Source organism: Macrotis lagotis, chromosome X (assembly GCF_037893015.1).
Source record: "Macrotis lagotis isolate mMagLag1 chromosome X, bilby.v1.9.chrom.fasta, whole genome shotgun sequence".
Taxonomy (NCBI): Eukaryota; Metazoa; Chordata; class Mammalia; order Peramelemorphia; family Peramelidae; genus Macrotis; species Macrotis lagotis.
The window spans coordinates 300,893,090-300,919,998 of record NC_133666.1 but is presented as its reverse complement, the minus strand read 5'-3'; the positions used below and the strand labels follow the sequence as shown (position 1 = coordinate 300,919,998).

The 26,909-nt window shown below is 34.3% G+C and overlaps 1 protein-coding gene across 1 annotated transcript in view; it reads right to left on the bottom strand.

Moving 5' to 3' along the window:
• Nucleotides 1–12,382: 12,382 nt before the first annotated feature.
• MBD2 (methyl-CpG binding domain protein 2) overlaps nt 12,383–26,909 on the bottom strand; it is a 73,151-nt gene continuing 58,624 nt past the window's right edge. Inside the window, exons 6-7 of the mRNA XM_074203717.1 lie at nt 20,054–20,192; nt 12,383–12,853 (exon numbers count right to left, since the gene is read on the bottom strand). Coding sequence (XP_074059818.1) covers nt 20,066–20,192 — 127 coding nt within the window. The 3' untranslated portion in view covers nt 12,383–12,853; nt 20,054–20,065. The remainder of the gene's footprint in view (nt 12,854–20,053; nt 20,193–26,909) is intronic.

The window sequence follows — 26,909 nt, the reverse complement described above, 5'->3', positions numbered from 1 at the left end:
GGAAATCAACCCCGAAGGGAGACCCAATCGCCTTCCGTTTTTCCAATGAAAGCGCTGCTGTAAAGGGGCGGGATGCTGGCAAAGACCTTCTTCAGCATTTGCTGCCCGCCTTTAGGAGGAAAGCCAACAGTGACCCGGAAGAAGACGTCGGAAAGCTGCAGGAAGGGCCTGTCCGGGTCGGTTGAGTCACGTGGCCAGCGCGGGTGCGGCCTGGACCAATCATTCGAGGCTGAACACGAGGATTAGCTCGCAGCATCCAATCCCGAGCAGGATGCGGGCGCTGCTGGCTGGTGACCGCCCCTGAGCAGAAGGGGGCGCTGGCCCAAGACAACCGCTTCCGCCAGCACTGAGCCCAAATGCAGGCCCTACCCAGCAATCAATGTGGAAGAAGCTGAAAACGTTCCATAGAGCACGGCAGGTAAAGAACTTTGGACATGTTTTTTCAATCCCATCTTTTCATAGGGATCGGCTTGACACAGGGTCAAAAATGTTTTTGCAAAATGTACTAAAATGAATGAAAAAGATATAAAAATAATATCACTAGGAGTGAAAGCCCACTAGTAAATTTGACTGCACTGGAGGATAAATCATGAGGGCTATGGGGTTCCCCCTGTGCCATCCGCTTCCAGCTATTCAAAATTCATAAAAGAGAATGGCAGTGTCAACTAGCCACATGGGTGATGGTATTGGAAGGAAACATGAAGCGCAAAATGATCACAGCAACTCAGATGGCGACTCTTGGGATTCAGATTTCTTTCAGCCACCTGTCAAAAGGGTGAAGTTACAGGAATCCATTGAATATGGGGGGGGGGATTAATAACATAAAAACATTTGCATGAAGCTCAAAGAAGTCAATAGGTATTATAATTGCCCAAATTCAATGCAGTCTTCCAACATACAATAACTCAGTCTATTATCACTTTTTTTTTCAATTTGATGAAAACTTACTAACTTGGGTTAGTAACTAACTGGAGTTCTTCCAAGTGGCACTACAAGTAGCATCTAGGTGGTGTAGTGGATGGAGTACTGGCCTTGGAGTCAGGAGGACCAGAGTCCAACTCCCAGCCTCAGACATATGATACTTACTAGCTGTGTGACATTGAACATGTCACTTGATCCTGACTGCCTCTCATCCAGGGCCATCTCCACTTGTCCTAATCCATATCTGATCCCTGGACCCAGATGACTCCAGAATAAAATGAGACTGGTGACTTAGCACAGCACCCCCTCACACAAATTCAATCCACATGCTTGACATGGCATCACCTCCCTGATGTCATGGCCTTCTTCAAGAATGAAGGACAAACATTAGAAGTTGCACTACCACAGCCCTATCCCCTGGAACAGTACTTTTACAAGAAGGGCCACAACAAAATCACAAACCAGATAGTGCCAAATGATATTAGGTAAAAACTCAAATACTTGTTTGTGGTTATAGGGGAGCTAGATACTGAAATATTTCTGATTTTTGAGCAGCATCTTAATTTTTTTCCATATGCACGTGTATAATATTAAGTCGCAAAATTTCCTTCCACCTTACCTTTCCACTCCCCTCCCCTCAGCAGCAAATAGGTTAGCATTGTACATATTTTTGATAAACATACTTTGCAGATTAGTCATTTTTGTATGAGAAATTAGGATTAATGGAAAATGCTCATCAGATTCTGAAGGGTTGTTTTTGTTTTGTTTTTTCTTCTAAATAGGGATAATATTGTCCATAGCCAGTCTTATACAGCTGTCCTAGAACTGCTAAGAGCTGCTGCTTCTATCAAGGTTGATCATCTCATAATGTTGTTGTTAATGTGTACAATGTTCTCTTGGTTCTGCTCCCTTCACTCAGCATCAGATCCTATAACTCATTCCATGCTTTTCTAGAGTCCAGTCATTTATGCTTTCCTATAGAACAATAATAATCCACAGTTTTCAAGTACTATAACTTGTTTAGCCATACCCCAATTGCTGGGCATTCCCCTCAATTTCCAATTCTTTGCCACTACCAAAAGAGCTGCTATAATCCAATCTGTTTTCAAAATAACACAGCATTTCTGCAAGAAAAGATAGTGAGGATGAAGAGTAATTTAGAATGATTCCAACCTACTTAGCTCTGCCCATTCCAAGAAAAAAATTCAGAAAATTTGGTAAGTCAATAGAAGAGATGATGTCATCCAGGTGCCTACTGAAGAAGACATGAAGAAACCCAAGCATTAGAGGCTTTGGTCTCTGGGATACACTCTGCAACAATTGTGAAACTACACCCTGAATAGGTTGTGCATTGCCCAGATGTTGAAGGAACATCTGCAGCCACTGGTCTTGGGAGCTAATGCTATTAAACTTACACATTCTGGAGTTAAGGGAGCTGTGGTTTTACTTGAAACTGGAGGTAAATTAAGACAGAAAATAAGCTGATAGAAAAAAATGTATGATTTAAATAGACACTGTTTATTACAATTACTCAGTAATTGCTTTTGATTTGCATAAGAACTGCTTTAGAAATAAAAAGCAATTTTAAAAAAGTGAATTGATAAAATCTGAATTTATTTGTCTAACTTTTTTTTAAGTATATGGCACAGGGCAAAAATTAAATAGGTTTTTTTTCTTTGTTGAAGCCTCACATTTTATGGGATTCTTTTTGTACTTTACTGAAACAAACTAAAAATGGGGTGTTTTAAATAAAGCAGAGAGAAGTTGTCACTCTAACCATGAGGCGACAGTTGTGGTCAGAGGCATCCTCTACTGTTTCCTATGGAAATGAGAATAGAATTGCTCTGACGACTGATTTGTAGTTTGAGGTCCCAGAATGACAAAGGGGAAACAGTTTTACAGAAAATCTTGAATTTTTATGCAAAATATTTTCAAGACACAATAGAGTTGCATGTTTTTATTTGAATGCATATATGCACTGCTGAGATTGTTTTAAAGTTGGCATGCACTTTGAGGAGTTTAAGAGAATTGAAGAGGATTATAAGAATCATTGACTTATTTTCATCTCTTTAAAAGAAATAAAAAGTGTTTTTCTCCAGTCTTTACCTGACTTAAATTATTTTTGGCAAACCAATAATCACAGCATAGAGTGGAAAATGTGTGAATGCAAAAATCAAAAAGTTAGATATGAAATTATATCTAGAATCTGTACCATATTTTGTTCTTAATAGGGTCAAATCGCTGTTCATATAAAATTTAGTTGACTTATATTAATAATTATACAAAAAGTACACTCATTTTCTGTTCAATGGAAGGGGAAAAAAGACTTCAAGTGATGGGAGCTCACTATTTCCCAAGGCAGCCCATTACACTGGGATAATGCTAATTGTTAGGAATTTTTTTCCTGACCATGAAACATTGCTTTTAGTTCTATGAAACCTCTTAGAACACATATTTTATCCCTTCTCTATGTTCTTCACATGTTGAGATTAATTATCTAGTGCCCCATAATTTTCCTTTTTTCTAGGCTAACTATCCCCAGTTCAATATTTCATCATATGGCAGAAGTTTAAGACCTTTCACCAGCCTCGTTGCTATCCTTTGGATAATCCCCAGTTTATCAATGCTTTTTCTACAATGTGGTATCCAGAAATGAACACAGTACTACAGATGTCATTTAACCAGAACAGAGAACAAAGGCTTGCTTCAGCCTTTACTCTATGCTTCTATTACATAGCCTAATATTACTTTATACAGCTTGGTTTCTGTATCAGATTGTTAACTAGGACTTTTTCAGTAGAATTGCTGCCTAACTGCATCTCTCTGATCTTGTGTTGCACACAATCAAAAGACCTTTACCATTTAAATTTATCATTTACAATTTATTCTATCCCAACAAAATTTTAAGGAGTTGGATACTTTGTACTCCCTTCTGACTCATCTTTACTGTTAAGGGTCTGGGCAAAAACACTTTTCAACTCTGCATTTCTAAAATTATCTGAAATCATCTTTAGATTACAGGTTGAAAATTTTCTCTAAAAGTTTCAAACTAAACAAAGCCTCCAGGTAATAGACTAGGAAGTAAAATCTAAGGCCAATAATGGGTCAATCATGAATGATTAACCCATCCAAATGCTCCAATTGCTTCAATGCAATAAAAGATCTTTAAGGAGGTTTCCAGACCATGGGGTAGATTCTGAAAGACTGTAGTAAAGTCATGGAAAAATGTAGACCAGAAGTGTCAAATGCAATCCACAATTCTTCATCAGACCCAAAACAGATAAAAATACAATAGAGAAATTGTTAACAAAATAAATAAACATGGAATAGAACATAGATAGTATTCTAGATAGTTTTCTAAGTAAATATGCAACTAGCAGGAATTCCTATATATGGTTTAGTGTTCCCTATTTCTCTTTGAGCTGGACACCACTGATGGAGACTACAGTTGTATAGAATGAGCAGATATGAATTGCTTGTTTTCTGTATCATGGGAAGTAAATTTAATGCATGGAAGTATTTATAGAAGGAAAGCATATCATAGCCTAGTGAAAGGATGTGATTTATATTCCCACTTTGATTTCCAAAGAAATTATAGTAATTACAAATGGTCATCTACTGCAAATTAGATAAACAGCCAATATGAATTTTGTCAGTATAGGAATTTTTTATATCAGGACATAAGTCTTGATGGGTTGCCTCAGGTTCATAGATGATATGATTTTTCTATGGTCACATTCAACTACAAGTGACAGAGGTAAAGTCAGAACCAAAGTCTTACTGATTCCTAAGTCCAACATCATATCCATCATGCCATAATCTGAGAAAAAATAATATATATATAACACTATACAACTTATAAAGCATTATATATATATATATATATATATATATATACACACATGTATATGTTACCTAATTTGAATGTCACAACCACTTTGTATATAGGTAGTGCAGGGTCTGGCACATTGTAGTGTCTAAAGAAATGTTAACTAATTATTATAGCTATCCCCATTTCACATATGGGACAACTGAGGCTTAGAGAGTTTAAGTGATTTGCCAAGAGTGAAAGTGTTAGGATAAAGGGAGGTCTCAAATCCAGGTCTTCATGATTAAAAATCCAGAATCTACACACTATAACACAGAAAAATGGCATTCCCAAACATATGAATTCCCAAACACATGAATAGTAGAGAAACATTAAATAGGAAGGAAACCTAGCCCAGTTCTGTAAACGTATTATTTTTTTGCATCTATATTCGCTTTTTTTTCTTGGATTGCATAATGTGCAGATTATATGCTCAAAGAGGGAGAGAATCACATTTTACTTCTAATGGTTTGCAAAGCACTATTCAGACATGACATTTCTTTAGGAAAATGTCTAAGTCAAGTATCTGAGCATCTTCTGCATGCCAAGCATTAAGTGAGATACCAAAGAAATAGTATATGAATGTGATATCTTCCATTAAGTTAGGGAGATAACTAGGCAGATATGAAAGAATTGAAAAATCAACAAACTATACAACAAAGTACCAGATTTCTTATAATCCAAAACTGAAGTGTGGGATAAAAACAATAAGAATTTAGGAGTTGTCACGAAGCAGAGATCAAAGTTGGTTGTTATTGTGAAGAGAGTCTTCCTGGGACTCAAATTTGATCTAGGACAAAAATCAGTAGGCTTTGAATACAATGTTTCAACTTTAGCTTATCCATTTGACTAATGACCCCACATTTCAGATTACAAAAATCCATCCATGCCTTTTCATTCTAGGAGACTCTTAGCTTAATAATCCCTTCCCCGCAGGTCCACACAGTTTACTAACGGTTTTTCTCTTAGGTCTCATGGCTTCACATGAACATCAGTGATGCATTCCTGCTAGCTATATAGTTTTTAAATACATAATCAGCACACCTCCTTTTCTGGTCATAGATTTCTTTAATAATACCTTTCATCCCACCTCTGCACAATTTCTTCAGTGGTGTTAATAGAACAACCTACTTGTATCTAGTGAGCAGGGCAATCTCTTGAATCAGTCCCATAGTACAACCATTGAAGATGAGTACTATAGACAATGAACTGGGTCCAGAATTAAATAGGAGGAATAGAATGAGCTGAAATACCTATGGAGTAGGTTCATTTTCTAACATCAAAATACTTAAATAATGTTAGATGGGGATACATCATCAAATGTTACAGACTCTGGAGATTAACACTTTGGTTTAACCAAAAGAACAGAGGGATACATGGTGGGCATGAGAGCAAGGGTTTTGTTTTGAGGGGGTGATGAAGGGTATTCCAAGCAAGAAAGACCATAATAGTACCCAAAACACAGAGAAATCAATGAATGTGCCAGGGATGTTCAAGGGTCAAGTGAAGAGTCAGGTCTGATCAGTTATGTGTTATGCTAAGGAGTTTCTTTGGCCCCCATGCCCACATCATTGTACCTAGAACAATTCTGGCACAGCATCACTTAGGACAGTGGAAAAACATTGAAGACAATAGTAAGCAAATATTTGTTAAAATAATTAGAACTGAAAGGGAGCTTAGAGATTATTTAGCCCAGGCATCTCTTTACAGATAAAGAAACCAATTCTCAGAGAGTATGTTATTTGCTTAAGGTCACAGGTAGGAGGCAAAGTCAGGGTTTTAACCCATGACCAACTAACTACACATCAAGTGTCTTTTGACTGTTTGGCACTGCCTCATAGAATAATTATGCAGAAATGAAATTACTAACCATAGTTTGATGTCCCTTGACCTCAGAGAGGTTTTGGAGATAAACTGAACCTCAGAAAATTCACTACAAGAAGAAAGTTACTGTAGAGGACTCCATTGTGCTGGGTTAAAGAATGGAAGGGAGGGCTTGAAAGAAGCTAAAAATGAAAATACATATAACTAAGTAATTGTTACAAATAATTAAATGCTATTGTTGAAGTTTGATGGAGATCATTACTTTCTCTTTCCAGGAGGTAAAATGCATATCAAACTACCTAGTGGGTGGCCTAGCTTTTTTCTTAAGTCATTTATCTGGGGGGTTGGGATAAGAGAGGGAAGACAAGGAAGCATCATTTATCACATAACTTGTAAAGAATGAGTAACACTTCTGTTTTGTGGTGTGATAACTTTAAGAAACTATTAGGAAGAAAGAAAAGCTACAAAGAGAGTACAAATGGAATAAATGAAGAAAAATGGTTTTAAAGGTTGACTGTTCTGGAACCATTATCAGTTTGCACATACTCTCATAGGTAAGGCATAGATGCTCCAACCTTCTCCAGTTTACAAATTAAGAAACTTTCCCTTTCATATAGGAATCTCTTCCAAGATATATCACCCAGGTCATCCTTTTTAATAAATCAATATGGCTATATTAAAGTGCTTGAGCATCTATTGTTTCATACAAAAGAGTTATTTTTCAGTCATGACTGACTTCATGACACCCTTGTATAAGTTACTGAAGTGACTTCTCATTTCCTTCTTCAGCTCTTTTTGCAAATGAGGATCTGAAGGCAAACAAGGCTAAGTGACTTGCTGAGAGTCACACAACTAATAAGGGTCTGAAGCCAGATATGAAATCAGGAAGATAAGTCTTCCTGACTTCAGACCCAGCATTCTATCCATTCTTCCATCAGAGAAATAGCCATCATAATCTACATTTTTAATTTCACATCCTAGTTTGGAAGATACATGTAACAGAAAATACAAGTCCAGTTAATAATATTTAGTAGACTGTGTGCTAAAAAAAATTTGAGGGTATCAGAGATAAATGTTCATAGAACACATAAACCTTTAAACAAACAGAACCTCAAGAAGGAAAAGGTATCAGCTGTTCAGATGTTTGGACATTTGAGGTGATGGCTGAACAATCCAATCCATTATTCGCTAGGTGGCTATTATTCAGTGCTTACTATGTGGCAGCTAGATGGTACAGTGGCTGAAGGACTCAGAAAGACCTGAGTTCTAACACTACCTCATACTACTAGCTATGTGACCCTGGCTAAGTTCCTTAATCTCTTTCTTAGTTTCTCCATCTGTAATTGGGGCTAATTAAAGTTTCTACCTCTAAGGAATATTGTTGAAAAATAAAGCATTATATAAATACTATTGTGTCACTGCAATATTCCTACCTCTCCTGAATATCTTCTGAGACATACAATAGCAACTTAGAGCCAGATTCTATCTTGGATTGCTATCTGCTGTGTCGTCCCTCTCTAGTATTTCCTTTCGGAACATTACTGAATTTTAATGGTATGAAGTACTTAAGGTCCCCCTAAAAATAAAGACTACTTGCTTTCATTTGAAAAGAGCACAGAAGAGCCTTTAAAAGAATGAAGGTGATTGCCTCCAGGCTGAACCACCAGCCTTCTTAGAAAGCTGGTGGTTTTAGTCTTAATGGGTAATAAACAAAATGCAAAATTTTCCTTTTCTTTCTTAAAAGTTATGAAATATTTCCAATATTTAGTAACTAACTCACCGCCCCCTCCCCTTGGAGAAATTTCTTTCAAATGGAACAACTTCTATCTGTGGTTTTAACAATAATACTATTTGGGCAGCTAGATGGTACACTGGATAGACCACTGGTCCTGAAGTCAGGGGGATGAGTACAAACTTGACCTCAGGCACTTGACACTTACTAGTTGTGTGATCTTGGGTAAGTTATTTAACCCCATTATCACACCAAAACCCTCTAAAAAATCCAAGAATAGAATTTGAGATGGCCATGCACATCCCTAATTTATGAAATAATCCTAAATGAACATAAACCCTGTTTTTTTTTTTAGGAGGAAGTGAATTGTGGAAAATGTTTAAGGAAATCATTTATCCTAATCAATCAATAATACTACATTCCAACAGCTAGAAGTCTAGTTTTTATATAAGACCTGGGTTTAAGTCTCCTACTGTACAATTATTGGCTCTGTGAGGCCCTGAAAACTCATTTCATTTCCCAAGACCTCAAGCAACTCTAGAATTCAAGTTGTGGAATGAATAATTGCTGACCTACATCATTAGTCAAGGGACCAGAAGTTCCCTTCACCATAGTATTGATTTACATAGAGAAAAACAAGAACTTTTGAGAAGAACCCTGCACTGATGAAGATGGGTACCAGCTCTGCACTTTATAGTCTTAGGAGTTGTCTGAAGCACCAAAAGAGATTTGCCAAGGGTTAGTGTTTCTAGAAAGTGAGACTAAAACTCGGGTCTTCCGAGTTCCAAAAATCACCCTTCTACCCACTACACCATGCTATTTCTCAAGACACCACTTAGAATTATATAGTTTTAGAGATGGACAAGTCCTGGACCATGCAGCTCAACTAACACTTAATTGATGAGGAAACAGACTCATAGTGGTTAACACATTTTTCCTATATATCCCCTTTTTCTACCCACCCAGTCACTATCCTAATTTAGGCTTTCATTACTTCTCCTTTGGACTATTTGCAATAGCCTCCTAATTGGTCTCCAGATTCAAGGAGTGAATAAAAAAAATAATTATTTATCACCATGCTATGTGCAAATACCAGGAATATAAATACAAAGTTTTAAACAGTTCCTACATACAAGGAGTTTATATTATAAGGGGCAGACAACTCATGAAAGGGAGTAGTGGCCAGGAAGTATCATTTTTGGTTTGGAAAGTTAGAGAAGATGAGGGCAGCCATAGGAAAAACAAAATGGTATACTCTTTCCAGAGGCAAGGACAGCAAATTTGAATGGTGGGGAAGTGAAGACTGTATTGGGGCCCAAAGTAAGAATTCCAAAAGAGAAAGGATTAAGTTTTTTAGGGCCAATCCATCTTTCATATAGTTGCCAAAGTGATTTTACTACAGTGCTGATCTTGATACTCAAACTATTAGTTGCTTATTACCTCTAGGATCAAACATAAAGTGGCATTTTAAAGCCTTTTACAACCTAGTCTCACTCTACCTTTCAAGCATTATGAATTATTACTATCCTTCATTGATTCCGGGTTCCAGCAAACTGTTCAATATAAAGGAGAACATATATCACTGGCTCGAGTTAATATTGTCTGAACAGCATCTTGAAGTTCTACACAAGATAAAGTTCAGATGTCAGATTCTAGCCTAGAAGGAAAACAAAACAATTCAGAGATTTTTGAATTTTCAGGGAAACAAAGGGCACCTTGAGAAACTCATCAAGCAACGAAGTCCAGTCAAGGCAAACTGAAAACTGGCACTAAGATGTCTTCAACGTCTACTCTATAATTGAAGCAGGATCAGTTTGCTTTAATATGGAGGTCACTGACCCAAGTCAAGAGACTCCCAAAATCAAAGCCAAATACAAAGCAGGAAAAGTTAAGAAAGGTATAATTCTTATGAGATCATTTAAGTTGCCAGCTTCATGAAGGAAAAGAGATGGCAAAGTGACAAAAAACATAGATCACTAATGCATTGTTAAAAATAACTAATATTTTATTCTTAAGAAGTTGGACCTATCACCACCACTTACATAAGATAATCTTAGCAAAGACATCCCTGTATGTATATTTCAATGCCAATGTTTTTAAATATTTACAATGTTTCATCAGAAATGCTTTGCCCTTTATATGGCCTCATATAAATATAGGTAGTGTTGTCCACTCTAGGTAGTTAGGAAAAAAGGATTATATGATGAGAGCTAATTCATTTTTATTAGAGGAGTCAATAAGGCAGTAGTAGTGTAAGAAATTAAAACAGAAACTTCAATTCTCGTGCCATATCTTGTCAAAACTGAGAGCGTTACAAGTGCACAGATATTAGAGTGAACTTATAATCACTGTAGTTAAGAAAATTCTCATAGCACTTTAAAATCTTCCTAAATGTCCTCTCATTCCCATCCGTAAATCCTCTCACACAAATCCTTTGAAATATGTAGTGCCTCCTCTTCCCAAAAATAATTAAGCCTAATATGCAGTAGCTTCCTACCTATCCCTGCTCTATTTCCTTTGCAACTTTCAGGTGTAGTGGGTGGATGGGTAAGGAAGGTTGAAGTTTATATGGTGGCTGTATAAGAAATCCAAAAAACAGGTGCAAAGGAAAAGAGATGCCAATGACCTGAAGTTTGAGAACTATACTCAGTGGGGCTCAGAAACTTGCTGTTGACTCTTTGGGATGCCTATTCAATCCTTTCTAAGTATTTAGGGAGATATGGGCAGGATAGATTCAGTCTAAGAAATAGAGTAAATCACTTATTCACATTTAGTTTAAAATTTTTTAGTTTAGGGGCAACTAAGTGGCATAGTGGATACAGCACAGGCCCTGGAGTCAGGAGGACCTGAGTTCAAATCCAGCCTCAGACACTCAGTAACTTGCCTAGTTGTGTGGCCTTGGGCAAGTCACTTAACCCCATTGGCTTGCAAAAACCTAAAAAAGAAAAGAAAAATTTTAGTTTATAAAAAAATTTAGTTTAAAAAGTGTGAATCAGAGTTTAACTGCTCAAGGCCTAATTCCCTCAGAATGGCTCAATTCATTCTGAAATACTATCAGGAAAGTAATAGACTTTGTGAATTAAGGTTGACAAAATTTGATATATTTTCAACTTCCTTGCAGTATCATCTTTAGTCAAACATTTACTTGCAATAATTCTGCCAATACTTGCTACAACTAATACATTTTGTAGCACTCAAGTGATTGCAAAGAATTTTGAGAACATTATTTTCCCACAGAGCTATAGGATTAACTTTCATTTAAAAAATTTTTTTTAAATTTAAGTACAAAGAGGTTACAGGATATTCCTAGATTAAGCTATCAAACTCAGAAGTAAAGACCCAGAGTCCAGGCTATCTTCTCCTCCATTCCCACCCCACCTCATACTACACAACCCCCAAATAGTATGTTCAACTTCCCAGATGTACTTCCCTTTCCATAAAACCACTCATATCTTTTCCACCGCCAGATGAATGTCAGTATGTTTTAGTCTGCAAATGATTCAATAAAACTGTTCCAATTTTAGTAATGAATTATGATAGTGCAATGCTTATGAAATTCAGCAAATAAATGTTTGTACTTGGAGGTGAAACATTGACTGGGAAAGTATCAAAATCATTATGAAACTTTGCCCAGAAACTGCCTCTCATTGCAACAGATATAGATATACCTATATAGATTAATTCTGATAGGGAACATGAGACACACTTCAAACTATTTTTGGATGAAACTAGAGAATGTCAGTGATAGAGGGTACTTATAAATCTGATTACTATGTAAATAACCAAGTAATGATGAAATGATGTTTCTTTAAAAAGAAAAAGTACTTGCTGCATGTAAAGAAAAATAGCAACAATGGGGCAAAGTATAAACAATAGTGAAAGTAGCTCAGCTTTTCATAACTTAATAAGAGTATGTATATTCTCCAATACTCCCTTCCAAATCTAATGTCAATGGTTGAAGCTAAGTCTAATTTTGGAATTTTAAAAGGAGTCACTCACATTGATTCCCTATTACAGAAAGGATTCCAAACAGTCTGTGAATATAATCATTTATTTTTCTTTACAGTGATGATGGAAGAATGTACAGGCGTCTTCTTTCAATAGAAGTATAAAAATCTATTTATATACATTGAAGTCACAATAATCTTTAATTGGGTAATTTTTCAGTTCTCCTGATCCATCCATACTAAAACTGTAGGGGAAGCAAGTTTTCATACAAATACAATATTTCCAGCAGATTGCAACCTGGTATAAAAAAGCTTGGCTTCATTTTAAGGGTGCTGCTTGATATTTAAAAAGGCTACTTTTAAGTCCTAGGACTCAAAATAAAGATCAATTTTTGAATAATAGATATATACATCAAAATATGTCTAAAAATGCATTGGTTAACGCTATTAAAAAGCTATATAAGTGCATGGGTCCATTTCTTCTTATAAGCAAAAACCCAGTAGAAACATTTATGTTCAATTTCTAGGAATTTGCTTTTGGGGAAAGTCAGTTGAAAGTACCTGTAGAGGAACAAAAAAAAAAAGTCAATTGTTTTTTCAAGTAAGAGCTCCATTTGATTGCAAACTGTTCTGACAAGTTAGAAACAGTTCTTTTAAGGTCACATAGTTAAAAAGTTACACAGTTGAGAAATTCTTATCTATATTTTGCAAAGTACCCAAATGTCCTTCCCTCCTATTTCATAAGTGTTTTCTCCCAGAAGATTCTATCTTTATGAGAAATCTTATTTGGAAAGATGACATATACATATAATATTTTGTTGTTGTTCATGTCAGACTCTTTATGACCCCTAGACCATAGCTGTTCAAGGGGTTTTCTTGGCAAAGATACTGGAGTGGTTTGCTATTTCCTTCTCTAATGGATCAATATGGCTCATTTTGTCAGGTAGAGGTTAAGTGACTTGCTCAGGATCACAGATTAAGAAAATTCTGAGGCTGATTTTAAATTCAGGTCCTTCCTGATTCCAGGCCCAATACTGTATCTGAGTCACAAGTTGCCTCGCACATACATATATATGTATATTTTCACTTATTCACAATTCTTTTCTTTATAATTACAGAATAACAAAATTTGATAGATGAAATAGATAACTCAAACTGGAATAGAAAGGAATTTCTATTATAATATGGCAATTAGTCATCCAACCTCTGACTTGAACCTTTCCAAGCATCCCACTCTACTTTTAGACCTATTTGAACACAATGCTCCAGATGAGGTTCCATAAGATGAGATTTACCGTGGGCTTATATACCTCCCAATTCTGAGAAACGTCACTTCTTTTAATGTAGCCCAAAATTACATTAATTTTTTTGGCTGCTAAATTTATTGATCTGAGTTTCTAATTCACTTAAATCCCCTGACCTTTTTACAACTACCATCTAACCATGCCTCCTCCATTTTGTACTAATGAAGTTGATTTTTCTTATCCCTATTGAATTTCATCTTGTTAGATTCTGCTCAAATCTAGATCAATTAGATTATTCTAGACCAAAGTTCTTGACTTTTTTTGCGACTAAAACTCTTTTCAGTCTAATAATTTGTATATTAATTTATAAATGAAGGAAATACTAAATATTTTACTTTAAGATTAATGAAAGGTGTTTTCCCCCCAACCAAGTGCACAGACCCTCTGAATCTATCCATAGACCCCCTGGAAACCACATTAAGAACCCTTGCTCTATATTCCCAATTCTGTTTAACTAACCCTGAAGTGTCTCCTATTTTCCATTTTCATATTAACAAATTATAGGATATCACAAAGTGAATGGTCCATACCTCAAATTCAATATGTTCAAAACAGAAATTTCTCTCTATCCCCCCCATTTGAAATTTCCTTATAACCACACCAAGGGCACCAATATCCTCACAATTGTCCTGCTTGCAGCCTCAGTGTCTTCTTCAACATCTCATAATCACTTATCCCACACAGCTTTTCTGTTGCATGTCTTATTTACATCCTCACAAGGTAATTCATATACCCTTCTCTCCACTCAACACAATCAGCCTCATTCAGGTCCTGTCAGCTTACCCCTAGACCTCTAGTTGATCTCCATGTTTCAAGTCTCACTTCTAGTCCATCCTGCACTCAGGTGCCAAAGTGATGTTCCTAATCATATTATCCCTCTAACAAAAATTCTGGTGGGTTCCTAATGATTCCAGGTTTAAATAGAAAATATTTGCTTTGGCTTTTATAATGTAGTCCTTTCCTAAGTTTCTAATCTTCTTATATTTTACTAATTTCCACATACTCTACACAACCTAGTGACATTGGTTTTCTTATTATTTCCTACAAATGATACTCAATTTGCCAACTCTGTATCTTTTCTTTAAAAAAAAAAATTGAGGCAATCGGGGTTAAGGGACAAACAGCTAAATAAGTGTCTGAGGCCAAATTTGAACTCAGGGTCAGTGTTCTATCCACCACGCCACCTAGAAGCCTCACTGTATCTTTTCAATAGCTGTCTCTTTACCCAGAATATTCGCTTATCTCATCATGTCTTCTGGCTTCCTGGTTTCCTTCAACACCAAGCTCAAATCCCAAATCGTAAAAGGGGCCTTTCCTGTCTTCCATCACCCTACCCTTTTACGTTCTATGTCTTGGGCAGTTGTTTCCATGTTGTCTCTTTTAGAAACATGAGCTCCTAGCAGTAAGAAGCTGCTTTCGCCTTTCAGTAGTTAGCACAATGCCTGACAATATAGGTAAGTGCTTATTGCCTAAGCACTAACTAGACTATCAAGATTTTTTCTGAATCATGACTAATTCATTCCTTCTAGCTTTGTGCAATTTGAAAATCCAATAAGTATACTACTTATGACTGATAAAAAAATATTCAATAACACAAGGCCACAGTAAAGATGCCTGGGCTATTCCATTGAGACAACCATGAACAACCAGTCTGGTTAGCCAGCCAAATCTGAATCCACATAAATTTTATCTTCATCTATCTCACCTTATTCTTTCCATCCTCTCCACAAGAATAGCATGAGAATTTATCAATAGCTTTGTCAAAACGAAGTGAAAGTTAATCCAATAAAAATCAGATTTACTTTGCAGTAAATTCTGTTAAAGGTTTCATATCCAAGATATATTAGAAACTGATTCATATAAGAACATGAGTCATCCCCCCAAATTCTAATAAGTTGTTTTCTAATGATTGATTTTATAAATTTTTTTAGATTGGTAAGTATTTATATTCTTCCCCTCCTAGTTCCACCACTGCAATTTGAAGAATGAAACCCTTTGTAACAAAGATGCATAGTCAATCAAAACAAATTCCAATATTAGCCACATCCAAAAATATATGACAATCTGCATTTTGAGTCCATCATCTCTCTCAGGAGGTAGGTACCAATGCTTGGTACTCTGAAATCATTATTTGATAATTGTATTGATTAAAGTTCTCAACTTTTTCAAATTTATCTTTACTTTTTTTGTTATTGTACAAATTATTCTACTGGTTCTGCTCATTGTACCTTGTATCAGTTCATTCAAGTCTTCTGAAACAATCGCTCATTACTTCCTATGGTTCAAAAATATCCAATTTATATTCATGGGATGCAATTTGTTTAACCATTCACCAATTTATAAGCACCCTCTTACTTTCTATTTTGATTATGCTTATTTCTTTGTTTTAATTCACTTTTATATTTATTTGGGTTCCAAATTCTCTCCCTTCCATTGAGAAGTTAAGAATCATAATTCTCTTAATGCATACAAATCATGCAAAACATTATTTCCAGATTAACATCATAAAAAAGAGTATGTATATTTGTCCCAAAAGTTTTATTTTTGTCAGTCAGTAAGGAAAGTGGAAAGGAGAGAAAATAAATACTTATTAATGGTAAACATTGAAAATTTGAAATGTCAGACTCCTTGATATATTAGTTAATTTTTCTGAACTACTTTTATTTCCTTTTAAAATTCTTTATTGTAAAGATTGTTCTCTGGGAGGGATTAAGGGAAAGAATACATTAGGAAATAGAAGTGATACAAAAGCAAAAAAAAATGAATAAAAAATCTTTAAAGTCTTGCTAAAAGTTAGGTAAACTATAGCTAAAGGATTCTTCTAATCTACTAGCTAATGTATATTTTTAAAAAAGGGATAGAACCATTGTTTGATGTGAATTAAACAATAATAGCTAAAAAGAAGAGAATGCATTATTGCTCAGTTTTATTTGTTTTCTCTGCTAAGAAGAATTATCTTTATATTGGAAATTACAGGTAGGTCCCCAAAACTAGGAAAGTGAAAATGTCTTAATTTTTTTTTCAAAAAGAATATATTTTAATAGTGGTTTTCACTTTGAATCCAAGAAAACTTATAGAATATGTCATTTAAGAGATGTTTGGCAGTCTCAAAAGGGAAATTGTGTTTAAAAAGAGGCAATGTGACTTCATCAATAAAAAGCACTTATAACAGATAATATGTAATAGCAAAAAGATTACTAGCAACTCAGGAAAACCATATTTGTCTCCACTTTACCATTTATTAGCTATGAAAGTGTAGGCAAATCAATTGATCACACAAGGTCTCTGTTTTCTGATCTTTTCAAGGGGCTAATAGCTGTTTTATCTATTGCACTGATAGGAAAAATAAAATTAAAAAATGTGACAGCTTTCTGACAACTACAAAGTGTTAAAGAAGTGTATTAAACATCTGCAGGCATACCCTACATAAGACTACTCCAATCTATATCTCTTTTAATCATTATAATCACCCTCTACTGTAAATTCATTTGGCTGATCATTCGTGATACAATTTTTTTTAATCTAATACTTGGACATTGGGGGTTTGTTGTTGTTTTTGCCTAATTAACAGGTGAGATGAGTGTTATTATTTTGTACATGGCTAGCTGTAGTAAGTAATTTAGACAGATATAACAGTTATCATTAAAAGATATTACTAAATCTTTTATGTCACAGGCTTAACACATCATGAGTCTATCAAAGAAAACCTAATAATTCAACTTTTGAACAGTATTTAAAATAAAATCTGAGGTGGGAAACTATAATACCAATCAATTATCTGGAATTAATCATAATTCTCTTAATTATTCAATACTGCTATGGCATATCACCATTACTGAAAACCATGGGGCAATTCCCATGTGATAACTAAATCAAGTGATTGTCAGAAGTCACCTTGACTGGAGTAAGGCAGGAACAAATAGGGAGGGATTCCAAGCACCCCCAAAGCTGAACTCTTTTAAGAGGGAAATAGAATGCAGAGATTGAAATGAGTCATCTGGACAGATCTCATCAACTCTTATGAATTATCATTTCTATCCTGATGTTACTGAAATCTACCTATCCTGCTCCAACCTATTTCAGATATCACTATCTGGAGTAGGCATGCAACAAACAGTGGACTTATCCAAAACTAAACATGTAAAAAAATTATTTAATGAGAAGAGACATTGGAAGGGGAAAAAAAAATAAAAGCTTAAAAAACAAATTAATTTTTTTAAATAAATAGAAGCATCAATGCCTTTTTCTGAAATAAACATAGGGCTATCTTTTAAATAAAGCAGTTCCTGGCAGATGCATGATTAACTTTAATTCTTCCTAATTGTCTGCTTTCAGATTAATCTTTTGGTTACCCAATACTCTGGTTTAAGTCTACAAAGAACTATTCAAAATAGAATCTATTCTTAATTCATTTTCTAGTTAGGAAATTTTTACTTTTCAAGTCCTACAGGTAGTCTAAAGGTTAAAATGCAAAAATTGAATAAACTTGCTTAAATACACTAAGGTATGGTCTGTGAAGCACTTCACTAACCCTAAAGCAAAGAGTACTGGTATATGGCTGTGACTAGTTCTATATTTCTAGAAGTCACTTGGGGCAGACCAACTCTGGAGAAATGTGAATTGCCTAGAATGGGAGGAAGTAAATATGACTTTGAAGTGCAGTTCCATGGGAAATCACTGTCAGATGGAGAAAGCATCAGAAAGTGAGCAAAAGGGAAAAATAAGGAAAAAATTCTGAAATTATCAAAAGATCTCAGGAAGAGTAAAACTCAAATCTTAAGCATAAATAAGCACATAAATAGGGATATATAAGTAACAGAGACTTTGTCCTCCAGATCAGCTAAACAAATCCAGAGAAAGTAAAATGATTCAATACCTGAAAATCATAAGAAATAATATAATTAAATTGCCCAGAACATCTGAACGTTGGGGGAAGTTCTAATCAAAAGAACCAATCCAAAGTTTGCCTCCAGAAAAAAAAAAATACATGCTACACTGTATAATTCTAAGACATATGCTGGTTAAATGTAACAATTTTTTTTTTTTAGGTTTTTGCAAGGTGTGAAGTGGCTTTCCCAAGGCCACACAGCTAGGTAATTATTAAGTGTCTGAGGCTGGACTTGAACTCAGATACTCTTGACTCCAGGATTGGTGCTCTATCCACTGCACCACCTAGCTGCCCCCAAAATGTAACAATTCTAATGAGAAACAAAAAAATCTGCAAGCAAGTTATAAAAAAAGACTTTAATTATAAAGGAAAAGAAATTTAAATAATATAAGAGTATCATCAAGCCTCATGCAAATTACGCAAGTTGTAGTTTTAAATAATTTTTTTTCAGTAGGAGGCGGAAGAATTGGATCTCATCAGACATAATGGATCTAACATTTTTATAAAGTGCTTTTAAAAATCAAGTGACAAGCAAATTTTAATTTTTTTTACTAAATAAAAAAAACTAATTTCCAGATCTAGAAGCAAAAATACTTCATTTTCTATCTTTCTAGTAAAACTTTTGATGCTCTAGGTTTTTAGAAATTCCAACTATTGACTATTTTTACCTTGTTACTTTTACATAATTATAATACAAAAATGAACTTTAACAGATGATTCCATTTGGGGTTTTCTTCTGGAGAGATTTGCCATTTCCTTCGCCAGCTCCTTTTACAGATAAGGTTATCTAAGCCAAATAGGGTTAAATGACTTGCTCAGGATCACACAGCTGGTGAGTGTTTGAGGCCATATTTGAACCCAGAAAGATGAGTCTTGCTGATTCTACCCACTATGCCACCTATCCCTTTACATAATCAATAATATCTATTATCCTCAAGAACTGGTCATCCTGTTCTACTAAAATAGCTTCAATAAAAGGGGAACTCACTACTTTACAAGGTGTACCATTCACTTTGAGTAGCTCTGTTAAGATTTTTTTTCCTAATAACTAGGAAGATTTTTTTCCTAATAACTAATTAAATTAATTCATCATTGATAGAAAATGCTTTATTCATCTGATATTCCCTATTCCTGGAATGTATTCCTTTGATACCTCTTTCTTAGAATTCCTAGTTTCCTTTAAAGCTAAACTCAAATGCTATCTCCTCCATGATGCATTCCTGACCTTTCCACTTGATGATACTTTTCCCTCTGACACCCCTGCAAATAATCTACATATATTTTATATAAACTTCCATGTATATGTGTCTACCTAATAGAATATAATCTCTCTGAGGTCAGAGCCTGTTTTATTTTTGTCTTTGATATACCCAGCACCTAGAAATGTCCTGACTAGAAATGCCCATGACTAATGGGAAAATACTTGATCAATTGCTTCATTCAAGGAAAAATTTCTTACATATGGTGACATAAGTTAATGACATTTAGTAATTCAGAACTTTTCAAAAATATTCATTTCTGTGCAACCAACACAAGATTGCAGTCTTACTAGCTCTATTTTTTATTTACCTGATCATATTCTTATGCTTCATCTCCACTGTCCATTTCAATATCCATCTCTTCTGTATCAGCAGCTCGTGACAAGATGTCTGCCATCAGTGCCTCTTCCAATTTCTTACGCACCTGTTGTACTCGTTCTTCCTGTTTTCTGTTTTTAAAAAATGAGAAAATATTGAAGACTCTCACAAGAAAATCCAATGACTTTTCTTATACTTTTATTATAACTACAGAAAGTTTTAAATTTTAAATTCTTGACAAAAAAATAGTATGATTGTTTTGTTTTGTATTTAAAGACCTCTTGCTACTTAAACCAGATTAATAATGTGATGAAATGTATGAATTCAACATGGACTTTACCAAAGCAGACCACAATTCATTTCTGTCTTCTTATCCTATACAATTCTGGTCCATCCTTACAAACTTAAAAGAGATGCGATTTCAGACAGTGGAAAGTATCCCCAAGAATAACCCCTTGATGACTTAGAATATGGTTTTCAAGAACTGTTCTTGGCTTAAAAATATTACGATCTTATGTACAACATGGCCAAGAGAAAATCCATTCCAAAAATTACTATGCTAAACAATGTATTAAGGTTAAGCATCCTGAGTAAAACTCATACTACAAGATTATTTAATTCCCACTCTATCAGTCAATAGAAAAATTAAGACAATCACATAGAAATAATATTTATTTTTATATTATTCAAGTATCATTTAAGAAACTAATAGTTTCTCAGTTACTTATTAGTCATATATACATATATATGTATATATATATACATATATATATATAAAACTAATGAAGAATATTATTATACTCCATTGGGATTAGTCTCAAAATTCTAAGGAATCATTTTTTATATATAATGACATCATTCTGACTTTGCTGGAATATACATAATTATTCCTTATATTCTCTGATCTATCTACCAAAATATCAATTTTTCATTTCCTCATCTCCAGGTAAAATTTAAATCCCAAAAGGTAGTATTTATATCAACTCACTGATAAAGATCTGATACCTTGTCTATCATAAGGATTTTCAAAATGTCTGATTTCCTAATCCACTAAGAAACAATTTTAGAACATATTCCTCTACTATATATATATATATATGTACTATTGTGCTTAAAATTATAAATATTTTAAGTTATCTCAAAATCTAGAAATTTTAAAAGAATGAGATAAAGATGAAATAAGTCTTAAAACAAATTTTATTTTTATTTGCTTAAAAATATCATTTACATATTATTTTATATAAATATTAAATCCTTGAAAAATAATCAGTGCAATTCTTATTCTTTATTTTTTTTCCTAGGGCCTCATGTTGGAAAACTCTATTTCATTTCAAAATATTCACAAAAAAATTCATAAAATATACCCATAAAAATGAGACTGATAATTTGATGAAATGTGAAAATTATATCTGGCCTCCACCAATGAGACCACAACCTATTTTAGTGAGAGAAATATGCTTCATTATCTTTAAATCTTAGCTTAATAATTTACAGTACAATGATCATAGGACTAGTTTGAATGAAGTTCAATATATTTTGATATTTTATTTCAATGGCTATAGTTCAAAAAGATTTCACACAAAGACACAGAGATCCATATTGAATATATGCACAGCTGGCTATTGTTATTAAACCATGAAAATAATATTTTAAATCCCATCCATCAATTAAGCAAAGTTTTTGTGGTTATTAAAATTCAGCTAGCAAATATTGTCTTCTTTAATGTGAATAGCATTTATTTCTGCAAACTAATCAAGTAGTAAAATTTAATATTTTTAATGAATGGGTTTAAAAATCCACTAAAAATCTTTATTTGGAAGATTTTTAAACAGATTTAGAATATTCATTTTCCAAGTTTAACTGTTCCAAATTGAGTTTTTATAAGTGACACAAATCATTTTCAGCAATGCAGAGAAAATACTTTAGAAGGACATGTTGGTCAATAGTGTTAAATCTTACCAACAGTTCAACATAGAAACATTAAACTATTAAACTCTGAAGAGAGCAGCTTCAGTTGATTGAATCAAGGATAAGGAGGATATTGAAAACTTGAGAAACCAGAAGAATGGTAGTGCCCTAGATAGACGTATATAAGTTCAAAAAAAATGAGAGGAAAAAGATATTAGATCTGTATCTATGTTTGCTCTTTACTATTTATCAAAAATATAAAAGGAGAGAGGAAGCCTTATTTTAAAACTCACTGTTCTAGAGAGAAACACCAACATTCTAAGAGGGCCCTCATCTAGCCGTAAGCTGAATTTCTTGAAGACATGGGTAAGTTTGGAGGGGAAGAGCTTAAAAATTACAAAGCAAACATGACTAGATATAGGGAAGGATAAAAGTGGGTGAATACTGAGCTACTGGATGAACAGAAGAAGGTGGTATAATTATGTTGCATACAAGTTGGCTATCGTGAAGTTAAAATAGGACCACCCACCTTTAGATCACTTCAGGTTATACCACACCAGGGATGCAGGGTCCCCATGTTGGAGAACTCTGGCATTTCATTCCAAAATCAACAATTATTATACGGTAAGTCAATTTTTAAACTTATTTTTAAAAGAGAAAAACAGGAATCAATTCTTCATAAATATTCAAAATAATCACCTAAATTGAAAATTCTTAGGAGGACTATTCTTACTTATCTCATACTTCCCCTCAAGGTTCTTAACTTTATTTTTGTGCCAGGTACCTTGATGGCATCTGGTGGAGTATAGAGACTCCCTCCTAGAATGTTTTCAAATGCATAAAATAAAATACATAAGATTCCAAAGGAAACCAATGATGTTGAAATATTATCAAAATTCTTTTTTAAAACAAAATTGTTATCAAAAAACAAACTTTCATAGACTTCAAATTAAGAACTCCTACAGTGTGGGGGGTCATACAAAGGAGATATTCAATAAATATTTGGTGATCAAAATATTGTGTCCTTTCAAAGGTGGGGCTACTAAAATATGTATTGAACAAGAATCATGGGATAAATTAGTGAATAAGTTGGAAATAAAAAAAAGATGAATATAAATATAATCCAGGTCATTCATTCATTCAATAATTCAATTCACATTTAGTTTAGACCATGTACCAAACAATGGGCTAGCTTCTAGAAGATGCATAGTTTAGATATGAGGATTTATTTCACATGTTGCATATTATTTAGTGGGGGATAAAAAATATGTTAAAACATATATCTAATTGTTAAAACTAATACTTAATACTGCAGCCAAAAAGCATCTGTGATGTAATTGGTATAGGGAGTTACTGATGAAGAACTTCCCCTTGCCAATGCCTTCTACAATATTCTACAATATGGTTCATTTTCAACTATGTCATTTCATAACAATAAAAAGCATTATAAAACAAATGTACTGCAAAACCAGGTACTATATGTGGACTATGGGGGAAAGTTTTCACCAACTCGTAAGATTAGGAAAGGCTCAATGAAGAAGACAACATATAAAATAGACTTTAAAGAATGGATGGAAATTCGGTAGAAGAAAAAGCCGAGGAAATATACCCTACCCTCTAGGTACAGGAAACAGACGATAGAAGGATACATAATTTGTTGGGGCATAGAGAAAAGACTAATTTGGTCACATCACAACAAGTAAAAAAAAGGAAAGAATATGAGGAAAAGCTAGCAAGGTAGAGGAGCATCAGATTGTGCAGCACCTTGAAGTTTGAACTTTATTCATAAAGCAATCACTGAAATCTATGAGCAGGAGAATGGCATGACCAAATCTTTGCCTGAGAAAAAACTTTCATCTAGGGTTATAAAAGCTGAATTAGAGAGAGTAGCAAAGAGTATATAACCAAGAAAACTTATTAGAAGCCTAAATTAAAACAGTCTAAGCAAATGGTAATATGGATCTATAATGAGAAACAGTGGGAATAGAAAAGAGTACAGATGCTGTGGAGGTAGAATAAACAATTTAACAACTGGATAGAAGAAAGAGGAAAGGATCAAAAATGCCCCCTAAGGTTATGAAAATGAGAAATTGAATGAATGAATGTTAGCATCACAAGTTGAAACAGTAAAATCAAATGGAAGAACAAGTTTATGGGAAAAGATGTTAAGTCTGGTTTGGGGCATATGAAAGTTGAAGTGTCATGATGATCTATAAGCCATGATAAAAATGTAGACTTATAGAATTTTAGAGCAAGGAGGGACCTCAAGTGGTCATCATTGGGGCCCAAATCTTGAAGCAGGAAGATCCTCTATTAATATCCCTCTCAAGCGACAAGAAATTATTAGCCTCAAAGGGTGTCCCATTCCATCTTGAAACAATCCTAACTATAGGAAACTTCTTTTTATATTAGATTAAAAATATCCCTTTGTCTGCCTTTTAGAGTCTCTTCAGAATAAAACAAATACTATACCTGTCCTATATGAAAGTCACCACTGTAGAGTAGTAGGTGAAATTTTGGGATTTAATAAGATTGCTGAAAAGAAATCAGGTAAAGAAAGACCAATTAGTGAACACTCACACATTAAGAAGCTGGAAAAGAGGCTGAGGAATCAATTAAGAGAAAAAGAAGTAGTTAAAGAAGTAAGGCTAAGAACAAGGAAGTATGGTATCTCTGAAGTCAATAGGATTGGAATTATCAGTAGGAGATAGTAGTCAACTTTGTTCAAAGAAGTTTAAAATAAAGGTAAGTTATGAGGACAAAAAGACAGGTCTCTGAATTTGAAGATTAGGTCACTGACTGTGTTTGAAAGAGCAGATTTGAGAAAGGAACATCATGGCAATGGAAATCAAACTGAATGAAGATGGGAAGACAAGTGAGAAAAAAGAGACATGAAGTACAAACAATCTTTTATTCCCCCCAGTAGTTTAGCACTGAAGGTGAATTCAGGCAAGACACAAAAAGGATGGACCAGAAGAATTAAGAGAAGGTTTTTTTAATTAGCAACTCTTGAGAATGTGTATAAGACAGAAGGGAAAGAGTCAGTGGAGGGGAAGAGTTGAATTAACTTCATAGGCATATTATATAAAATCAGGCACTGTGTGTAAATTCCATGTATAAATTTTCCATAGTTATTTATTTTTTAATGGTTATTTAGACTTAATCACTTTGTTGATAAGGGAGAAGAGAAGAACTGCTTCACAAAGATTCACTAAAAAAATGCATGTTGATGTCTACTTTCTGGAAAGAAAAGGTTGGCCTAGCTAATGGTGCAATAGACTTACAGAAACAAGACTAGTTTAAATCCTGTTCAGCTTCCTAACTTCTCTCAGGTTCAGTCTCCTCATTTCCAAAATAGCAAATGGCAAGCTACTTCACAGGGATCACCTGAGATAATGTGTCAAGGTACTTTGCAAACCTCCAAGTACTACATAAATGCTAGTTGCTGCTGCTGCAGTTGTTATTGTTATTTCCACTGCATGGCCACCTTTAAATGGTTCATTATTATAACAATTATAGGGTAAAATGGATAAATCTAACAAAAGAATATTTAAGAAAAATAATCAAATATTTTCCATTCAATGCCCCATCATGGTGTGAACATAGAATTAATTTCTTTAAGGCTACACCAGTAGAATACAAGCTTAGGTTGGTCCTCTGTCAGGCTGCAAATACTTACAGGTCTGGTAATGGAGTAGAGATCTGTTATATGCAGCCTGGTCTGCTACTGAAGATCAAAAAGTCTCATTACTAGATTGGCAAGTCCTCATTTGTGAAGACCTAGCCCCTAAGTTTAGGGGAGGCTGTGAACTACATTAGTGGAAGGAGAATCAACTCTGCTAAAATCAGGTTCTAGGTTGAAAGGAACCTCAAAGGCTATCTGACACCAACTGACACCAAAATCCAATGAAAGCATTCAAATATAATGTAGTAAAGAATTTATTACTTAGATTGACTGGTGATTTCATGATGCTAAAAATTAAGTATTTCACTTAACTAATATTGTGAGTTCAAAAGCAGCAGTTGCAAACAATAGTCTCATAAGCTATTGACTGGATGAAAAACCAAAATTTCCTTCTGCGTATTAGACGACTCTCTTTTCTGCAATTTAGTCTTTCTACCTCCACAATTCAATAGCCTAAAACATTATCAATACTGAATTCTGAGTTAAAAGTACAGATTTTCAGCTATCACAATTTTCTTGTATTTATGGTTTTAAAAAGTACATTACATATTTTCATAGTAATTTTTTAAAACTCATTAGAAAGCAAATGGGGGGGCAGCTAAGGTGGCACAGGGGATAGAGTACTGGTCCTGGAGTCAGGTAGAACTGAGTCCAAATCCAGCCTCAGACACTTAATAATTACCTAACTGTGTGATCTTGGGCAAGCCACTTAAACCCATTGCCTTAAATAAAAATTTACAAAACAAAACAAAACAAAACAAAAAAAAAGCAAAAGAATACTCATTTGGCTTTACTGGAAATGAAAGAGAGTCTTTATACCATGTTAAAACTAATAGACCTATTTTTCCCATAAAGCTTTGACACTGTGGTGTTGCCCAAAAGGAGGTGAACATGTCATTTCAATTAAGATCTACTGAGACAGTCTATATCCTTACTGTTATCTGAAAGCTACCATATTGATAGACCAGTCAGCGGGAAGCTCTTAGGATTGCTCTGAGTAAAAACTTTATACTGTCTGTAAATCTGAGAATCAGGGTTACGAACAATATATAAGTTTCACATGAGATTAGGGTAGAAAGAGTTATCTAACCTGATCATGATCATTCTGGTTACAAATAACATTTTTACTGTCAGAGATGTCACTTTTATCCTCTTTTTGTAGCCTTAGCACTTACTACAGTGTAAAGGACATAGTGGGTCTTTAATGTCTGCTGAGTTGAATAAGCTAATTTTAACACATGGTATTCTTTTTTAA